The following is a 9247-nucleotide window of genomic DNA, read 5'->3' as shown; positions in this document are numbered from 1 at the left end:
TACTTGTTGCTTATAATAAGCTCTCAGGGCCAGGCGTGGTGGCTCGCTCCTGTAATCCCAGCACTTTGGGAGGTCGAGGCCAGCAGATCACCTCAGGTTAGGAGTTTGAAACCAGCCTGGCCAACGTGGTGAAACCCTGTCTCTACTAAAAAAATATAAAGATTAGCTGGGTGTAGTGGCGCACGCCTGTCGTCCCAGCTACTCAGGAGTCTGAGGCAGGAGAATTGCTTGAACCCAGTAGACGGAGGTTGCTGTGAGCCGAGGTCGCGCCACTGTACTCCAGCCTGAGTGAGACTCCATCCCTGGGCGACAGAGCGAGACTCCGTCTCAAAAAAAAAAATAAATATATATATATATATATAAAAAATATATATATATATAATCAGTCCGGTGTGGTGGCACGCGCCTGTAGTCCCAGCTACTTGGGAGGCTGATGCAGGAGAGCCGCTTAAACCCAGGAGGCGGAGGTTGCAGTGAGCTGAGATAGCACCACTGCACTCCAGCCCAGGCAACAGTGCGAGACTCCGTCTCAGAAAAAAGAATAGATAGATAGATAGACAGACAGACAGATAGGTAGGCCAGGCGCAGTGGCTCACGCCTATAATCTCAACACTTTGGGAGGCCGAGGTGGGTGGCTGCCATATTGCACTTCACAGGGTAATAGAATGGAGATGACAATGACACGGTGGAGATTGAGGTAAAGTGAAATGAGGGAAATACTTGCTAAGAGGTTAAAAAAAAAGTAAGGGGGCACCAAAAGACTCAGCAATCCAGATAAATGGCTTGATTGTCTTATAATCGAGATAAGATATATTGCATTGAACTATTATTTATTTTGATTACTGGAGGGTTCTGGAGGAGCACCCCCTGAAATTCGAACCTAGAGGACTGACCTCACCCTAATCCTGGCCGTGGCTAATAATAACGCCCATCTCTTAGGGCTGTTGAGTGAATTAAATGAGATAATGCACGTAGAGCCCTCGGACCCGAGGCTGGCATTGGGAAAGGCACAGTTTATATTTTTTGACCTGGTTGTTCACCAGGCATTCCCTGCCATCCCGCTTTCCATCCTGCAGGGGGAGCATGACTGACTGAGTGTCACTATCGGATCTATGATACCTTCTTGCTTTTCTGAAATCAAATAAAAGAGACAGAAACTCTCATCTCAACTGTTGTGTTAGGAAGGAGGACGGGAATGGTAAATGCTGACGCTACAGGCGGCAGTCTGTGCCTCAGAGAGAAAATTTATCCCAACCTTGCTGGGGGCCTTGACGCCCATCTTCCTCCAGAGCACCCAGACAGTCACCCCGCCCTCTGGGGTCCTCCCACACCGAGCCCGATCTTCCCCCTTCACGCCTGCCCCGGGCCAATAGCCTCCTAACTGCGTCCTCTCTGATTGAGTGTGTCGTGCTCATTACGCCCTATCCGTCGTTTCTTCGCTCCACAAACGTTTACTGAGCGCCTTCAACTTGCCAGGCACTAACTAGACTAGCGCAGGGAAACGGGGATAAGTACTGATGAGGGTCCCAGCCCTCAGCGATCGGATTTCAGAGGGGGAGATAAAGGATTGCCCAGAAGGGTAGTGAGTGGAATAGCTGATATAAACAACGGGGTGCGATGAAATACACAGGAGGGCTGCTAGTCACATAGGAGGCGGGTGCCGAGGGCTCTTAATTAAGGGAGGCTTCCTGGACGGGTGACACCCAAGTGGAGTCCTGACGACCTGCGTCAGAAGTAGCCAGGCCAGGAGGAGGTGAAAGGAATCCACGTCCCGAGCAGAGAGGCAGCTTTCCCTACACAGCACAGGACACGGTCCGTGCACCGAAGCCACAGGAGGCGCGGGCACAGGGGCTGGGGAGAATCCTTGCTGGGCCCTCGCCGTCCACGCGCCGCCTCCCTCTGCCCGGTGTCTGGTGTCAGCCTCTTGCCTGGCAGAGGAACTCCCGCCCCTGCTCCCCGAAGCCCCTCCAGGCCTTCCGCTTCCCTGACTCGGAATGGGCCCGTTGTCCAGTGGGTACGAGGCTGGTCTCCCTGCTCGCTGGTGACGACCTAAAGATCCAGCGCAGCCTGGATTCCTCTTGTGATGATATCTTGCGACCTCGTCTTTCTCCAGGAAAACAGGGACCGCTCTCCGCCTACAGGTCTCTTCCACAGACCTATCTTGCTTTCACCCCCTGTCTCTTTTGGTTCAGTCTTTTCGCTCATACAAACAAGGAAGTCGCCTCTAGCCCAGCCGTGGCTCCTTAGCTGGAGGCGGGCCCGGGAGTGGAGTCAACCGCGGTGGCCACGCCTCCTGGGAAAGGGCAGGGCATGCAAATTCGAAATGAAAGCCCGGAAACCCCGGAATTAGAACTGGCGTAAGATTTCTCTTGTTTTGTTGTTGTTGTTTTGTTTTTGTGGGTTTTTTTTTTTTTTTTTTGAGACGGAGTCTCGCTCTGTCGCCCAGGCTGGAGTGCAGTGGCGCGATCTCGGCTCACTGCAACCTCCGCCTCCCGGGTTCAAGTGATTCTCCTGCCCAGCCTCCCTAGTAGCTGGGATTACAGGCGCGCGCCACCACGCCTGGCTGATTTTTGTATTTTCGGTTTTTTTTTTTTTAGATGGAGTCTCACGCTGTCGCCCAGGCTGGAGTGTAGTAGCGCGATCTTGGCTCACTGCAACCTCCGTCTCCCAGGTTCAAGAGATTCTCCTGCATCAGCCTCCCGAGTAGCTGAGACTACAGGCACGTGCCACCACACCCGGCTAATTTTTGTATTTTTAGTAGAGACGGGGTTTCTCCGTGTTATCTAGAATTGTCTCTATCTCCTGACCTCGTGATCCACCTGCCTCGGCCTCCTAAAGTGCTGGGATTACGGGCGTGAGTCACCGTGCCTGGCACGCCCAGCTAATATTTTTTGTATTTTTAGTAGAGATGGGTTTTCCCCAGGCTGGTCTCGAGCTCCTGAGTCGAGATGGGGTTTCTCCACGTTAGCCAGAACGGTCTCAATCTCCTGACCTTGTGATCCACCGGCCTCGGCCTCCCAAAGTGCTAGGATTACTGGCGTGAGCCACTGCGCCCGGCAGATTTCTCTTTTAAAACGTGGAGAATAAGAAATCGGCCTGCGTGTATAATGGCGTCAATATTGGTGTGGACGAGACAAAGTGAATGAGGCAAGGAGCGAGGCTGGGGCTCTCACCGCGACTTGAATGTGGATGAGAGTGGGACGGTGATGGCAGGGAGGAAGGTGACAACATAGCTTCTGTCCTTTTGGCTAAGATCAAGTGTAGTATCTGTTCTTACCAGTTTCATATCTGATACGTCCTCCATCCGAGGACAATTATATTAGATGGATTTTTGGAGCAGAGATGAAATAGGAGCTTGCTCTGTCCACTCCACACATCGACCTGGTATTGCTGTACCTCCAGGAATGGTGCTCCCTCTCCTGGGATACAACGTGTTTGCAAGGTTAGAAAGAAAAGACAGCGCCGGGTAGTTTAGGATAGTTCGTAGGTTTTCTTACTCCTTTAAGTATCATAAGGTTCATGATTTATGGAGAGTATCCTAGGACCCAAAACGAGAATATTCATTTCCAAGTAGGGAACATGTTCGACTTTACTTGGAGGGCTTTAAATCTCAGCTTGGCAGTGGAGGGGTGATGACCTTTCAAAGGGATGGATTCCAGTGGTGTGTTGCCCAGGCTGGACTTGAACTTACTCTTTTTGTTTGTCTGTTTGTTTTTTGTTTTTGAGATGGAGTTTAGCTCTTGGTGCCCAGGCTGGAGTGCAATGGCGCCATCTCGGCTCACTGCAACCTCTGCCTCCTGGGTTCAAGCCATTCAACTGCCTCAGCCTCCCAAGTATCTGGGATCACAGGCGCCCGCCACCATGCCCAGCTAATTTTTGTATTTTTAGGAGAGACGGGGTTTCACCATGTTGGCCAGGCTGGTCTCGAACCCCTGACCTCAGGTGATCCACCCGCCTGGGCCTCCCAGATTGCTGGGATTACAGGTGTGAGCCACCACGCCCAGCTGAACTTCCTCTTCAGCCCCTGGAGTAGTTCTACTTTAAGGCAGGCACCGGCCGGGCGCAGTGGCTCACGCTTGTAATCCCAGCACTTTGGGAGGCCGAGGCGGGCGGATCACGAGGTCAGGAGATCGAGACCATGGTGAAACCCCGTCTCTACTAAAAATACAAAAAATTAGCCGGGCGTGGTGGCGGGTGCCTGTGGTCCCAGCTACTCGGAGAGGCTGAGGCAGGAGAATGGCGTGAACCTGGGAGGCGGAGGTTGCAGTGAGCCGAGATCGTGACAGAGCGAGACTCCGTCTCAAAAAAAAAAAAAAAAAAAAAAAGGCAGGCACCAATGTACTGGCTACAAACTTCCTTTTTTCCCCAGGAAAAACCAAGGCACAGGTAGTTTAAGCTACCGAGGAACGCACAGGAGCAGAACTCGAGTCCAAGCATCGTGGCTCCACCCTTCATGCTTGATGCATCTTTAGGCTCCATTCTAGGTATGTATATGGTTCACAGAATCAGCCACCAGCAGTTGCCTTGCAACCATGATGACAAATCTCTCCTTGCTCTTTTGGGTCTCATCCCTGTATCTATAAATTGCATCCCAGCATAAAGATCGGAATGTTCCTTTTGCTGACCCAATCTCTCACCCTTTCCAAACTCCAGAAATCTTGTCTGGCCTTGGCAAAACTTCCCCCTGCTTCTTTCTCTAAAGGCTATCTTCAGGCCGGGCACTGTGGCTCATGCTTGTAATCCCAGCACTTTGGGAGGCCCAGGTAGGAGGATGGCTTGAGCCCAGAAGGCCACAGTGAGGTGAGATCATGCCATTACACTCCAGCCTAGACGGCAAAGCCAGAGCCCCAACTCAAAACAAACGAACGAACAAACCAAGCACAAAAGAAACAGCCTAGGCAAGGTAGTGAAGCCCCGTTCAGGGTGACGAATATCTGTACAACAGCTATTTCAGAGGCTGAGGCAGGAGGATCAATTGAGTCTGGGAAGTGGATGCTCCAGTGAGCCGTGATTGCACCACTGCACTCCAGCCTTGGTGACAGAGCCAGACCCTGTCTCAAATAAATAAAAATAAAAATAAAGGAAAGAAAGGGTGGAAGCAGAAGTGGGTCCCATTGAACTTCAAGCCTTCAAGCTACAGCCGTGGCTGGACAGATTGAACTAGCAGACATGAGCAGTCACCATCTTGGCAGGGATTAATGGCCCTGATCCATCATCAGGAAGAGGGAGTGGTGCTCTTATGCAGGGAGGGCAGGTGGAATATGTGTGAACTCTGGTGATCTGTTTGGGTGCCACGTGTTACTCCCAGGTCCACCTGTGACATGAATGGACAAGTGCAGGAACCCTAACTTGAGAAAGATGTGGCCTCGAGGGGTTTAGACTTTTCAGGAATGAGAATTTGGGTCATGGTAGCCAGGGAAACCACCAGGATTAACAGAGGTGATAGCTGAGGAGGAGGGGGGATTTGGAGGGGAGAGGACAGGAGGCACTGGTTGAGTACCAGGGGCAGCCCTGTGACCAACTGCAACAAGAGGGGCTGTCGTTTGACTCACTAACTTTCTGTAGCTCTATGCAGTACAAAAGAGCAGGAGATGAAAGAATGGCAAGCAGAATGGGAGCCGGAAAATAACTGGAATGAACCCACACATTCCTGATTGACATTGACAGTAATATACAGGCACAGGCAGGCAGAGGCGTTTTCTCTTCAACTGGTTTTGAAATCAGTCTCTCTGTTAGAGCACAAGGCTATCTGAAGGTACACAGTGACCATCAACACTTAGCAAGCTTTGGCCAAATGTTAAGTGTCATTGTTGTTGGTTTAATTTGATATTGTTCTCTATTAAATAACATGCACAACAAATTTCTGGATTTTTATTAAAAGAGCATCTCCTGTGCTACATGCAAATATATGATCTGAGAAATTCTGACTCCTGGCTGTTAAAGTAGAAAAAGGTTTCCTTGTCTCAGAACAATGTTAGAACAGACATCAACTCACTGCTTCCAGAAGAGCAGCCACTCTTTGATTTCACAAACTCAATAAACAGTCTCAGTTGTTGTTTAGTATCATTAGGAAGACCACTATTTTGACAGAGGTTTCTAGAGCATGTCACAATGACATCAAATATCAAAGAAATGAGTAACAGGTTTGGTTATATGCAATGGCTACCTTCAACCCCCCAACTTCCTGTCCAGTGAAATTCCCTCTGACCTGCTCTCTGCATCTGCCTCTCCAGAAACAGGGCAGACACAGGATTGTCAAACGTGCTTGCTTCCACCCTCTCCCCTAATGGTGACATGGACTCTGTTCTCAATAAGCACCTCCTGCCCTGCCCAAGGGTCCCTACCACCTCTCCCTGGCTCTGGGTCCACTTCTCTGTACCTTGGACATGGGCATAACATGTTGCCTATGAGGCACAGGATGAACAGCAGGGGCAGCCCTGTAACCAGCTGCAGCAAGAGGGGCTGCTGTTTGGCTCATGACCCTTATGCAGCTCCATGCAGTACAAAAAAGCAGGGGAGAGAAGAATGGCAAGTGGAAGGGGAGGCAGAAAACAACCGGAACAAATGCACATATATGATCGTGGCCTTGGGTTTTCATTTCCTTATGAGGGCTCCCGTGTCATGTAAAACTTACATTGAGTGTCTATGCTTTCCTCCTGCTAATCTATGTCAGTTTGAGTCTCAGGCCCAGCAGGGACCCTAAGGAGATAGAGGTAAAGTTTTTCTCCCCTACACAGTCATTGCCCACTCCCACCCTCATCTTGAGTTAACCACCGATCTACTTTATGTCTACAGAGTTCCCTTTCCTGGCATTTCATATGAAGGGAATCACACTGTATGTGGTCTTTTGTGTCTGACTGATGTCTTTCTCTGAGTGTGATGTTTCTGAGGTTCATCCCCATTGTGGCATGTGCTATTATGTTGTACCATTATGTTTTTATTCCTGAATATCACATTTTGTTTATCCATTCACCCACTGATGGACGTTTGAGTAGTTTTCAGTTCAGAGCTATTCGAATAATGCTGCTCTGAACATTTGCCTCTAAGTCTTTTTTTTTTTTTTTTTAAAGAACATCTTTATTTCTGCCTTCATTTCATTATGTACCCAATAGTCATTCAGGAGCAGGTTGTTCAGTTTCCATGTAGTTGAGCGGTTTTGAGTGAGTTTCTTAATCCTGAGTTCTAGTTTGATTGCACTGTGGTCTGAGAGACAGTTTGTTATAATTTCTGTTCTTTTACATTTGCTGAGGAGAGCTTTACTTCCAACTATGTGGTCAATTTTGGAATAGGTGTGGTGTGGTGCTGAAAAAAATGTATATTCTGTTGACTTGGGGTGGAGAGTTCTGTAGATGTCTATTAGGTCCACTTTATGTAGAGCGGAGTTCAATTCCTGGATATCCTTGTTAACTTTCTGTCTCGTTGATCTGTCTAATGCTGACAGTGGGGTGTTAAAATCTCCCATTATTATTGTGTGGGAGTTTAAGTCCCTTTGTAGGTCACTGAGGACTTGCTTTATGAATCTGGGTGCTCCTGTGTTGGGTGCATATATATTTAGGATAGTTAGCTCTTCTTGTTGAATTGATCCCTTTACCATTATGTAATGGCCTTCTTTGTCTCTTATGATCTTTGTTGGTTTAAAGTCTATTTTATCAGAGACTAGGATTGCAACCCCTGCCTTTTTTTGTTTTCCAGTTGCTTGATAGATCTTCCTCCATCCCTTTATTTTGAGTCTATGTGTGTCTCTGCACGTGAGATGGGTTTCCTGAATACAGCACACTGATGGGTCCTGACTCCTTATCCAGTTTTCCAGTCTGTGTCTTTTGATTGGAGCATTTAGCCCATTTACATTTAACGTTAATATTGTTATGTGTGAATCTGATCCTGTCATTATGATGTTAGTTGGTTATTTTGCTCATTAGTTGCTATTGTTTCTTCCTAGCCTCGATGGTCTTTACAATTTGGCATGTTTTTGCAGTGGCTGGTACCGGTTGTTCCTTTCCATGTTTAGTGCTTCCTTCAGGAGCTCTTTTAGGGCAGGCCTGGTGGTGACAAAATCACTCAGCGTTTGCTTGTCTGTAAAGTATTTTATTTCTCCTTCACTTATGAAGCTTAGTTTGGCAGGATAGCAAATTCTGGGTTGAAAATTCTTTTCTTTAAGAATGTTGAATATCGGCCCCCACTCTCTTCTGGCTTGTAGAGTTTCTGCCGAGAGATCAGCTGTTAGTCTGATGGGCTTCCCTTTGTGGGTAACCCGACCTTTCTCTCTGGCTGCCCTTAACATTTTTTCCTTCATTTCAACTTTGGTGAATCTGACAATTATGTGTCTTGGAGTTGCCCTTCTCGAGGAGTATCTTTGTGGCGTTCTCTGTATTTCCTGAATCTGAATGCTGGCCTGCCTTGCTAGATTGGGGAAGTTCTCCTGGATAATATCTTGCAGAGTGTTTTCCAACTTGGTTCCATTCTCCCCATCATTTTCAGGTACACCAATCAGACGTAGGTTTGGTCTTTTCACATAGTCCCAAATTTCTTGGAGGCTTTGTTCATTTCTTTTTATTCTTTTTTCTCTAAACTTCCCTTCTCTCTTCATTTCATTCATTTCATCTTCCATCAGCGATACCCTTTCTTCCAGTTGATCGCATCTGCTACTGAGGCTTCTGCAATCTTCGCGTAGTTCTCGAAACTTGGCTTTCAGCTCCATCAGCTCCTTTAAGCCCTTCTCTCCATTGGTTATTCTAGTTATCCATTCTTCTAATATTTTCAAAGTTTTTAACTTCTTTGCTATTGTTTTGAATTTCCTCTCGTAGCTGAGAGTAGTTTGATCGTCTGGAGCCTTCTTCTCTCAACTCATCAAAGTCATCCTCCATCCAGCTTTGTTCCGTTGCTGGTGAGGAACTGCGTTCCTTTGGAGGAGGAGAGGTGCTCTGTTTTTTAGAGTTTCCAGTTTTTCTGCTCTGTTTTTTCCCCATCTTTGTGGTTTTATCTACTTTTTGTCTTTGATGATGGTGATGTACAGATGGGTTTTTGGTGTGGATGTCCTTTCTGTTTGTTAGTTTTCCTTCTACCAGACAGGACCCTCAGCTGCAGGTCTGTTGGAGTTTACTAGAGGTCCACTCCAGACCCTGTTTGGCTGGGTGTCAGCAGCGGTGGCTGCAGAACAGCGGATTTTCGTGAGACCACAAATTCAGCTGTCTGATATTTCATCTGAAAGTTTTGTCTCAGAGGAGTACCCGGTTGAATGAGGTGTCAG

The 9247-nt window shown here is 48.0% G+C and overlaps 1 protein-coding gene, 1 long non-coding RNA gene and 1 other non-coding gene across 4 annotated transcripts in view; all 3 read left to right on the top strand.

Moving 5' to 3' along the window:
- Positions 1-1091, top strand: part of LOC116475369 (ATP-dependent RNA helicase DHX8-like) — a 10091-nt gene extending 9000 nt beyond the window's left edge. Inside the window, exon 10 of the mRNA XM_032164723.2 lies at positions 940-1091. Within this exon, the coding sequence (XP_032020614.2) occupies positions 940-1091 (152 nt within the window). The remainder of the gene's footprint in view (positions 1-939) is intronic.
- An 859-nt stretch (positions 1092-1950) lies between these two features.
- Positions 1951-9247, top strand: part of LOC116474912 (uncharacterized) — a 14303-nt gene continuing 7006 nt past the window's right edge. For both annotated transcript variants that reach the window (XR_004249774.2, XR_009215370.1), the window contains exons 1-2: positions 1951-2357; positions 4370-4484. This is a non-coding gene — a long non-coding RNA (uncharacterized LOC116474912). The remainder of the gene's footprint in view (positions 2358-4369; positions 4485-9247) is intronic.
- On the top strand, positions 3230-3418 carry LOC116476077 (U2 spliceosomal RNA). The gene has a single exon (XR_004250143.1). It is a non-coding gene; the product is annotated as a U2 spliceosomal RNA (small nuclear RNA).

This window comes from Hylobates moloch, unplaced genomic scaffold, assembly GCF_009828535.3.
Source record: "Hylobates moloch isolate HMO894 unplaced genomic scaffold, HMol_V3 SCAFFOLD_10, whole genome shotgun sequence".
Taxonomy (NCBI): domain Eukaryota; kingdom Metazoa; phylum Chordata; class Mammalia; order Primates; family Hylobatidae; genus Hylobates; species Hylobates moloch.
Note: the sequence above shows the minus strand (reverse complement) of the source record. Positions and strands in the feature narration are given on the sequence as shown.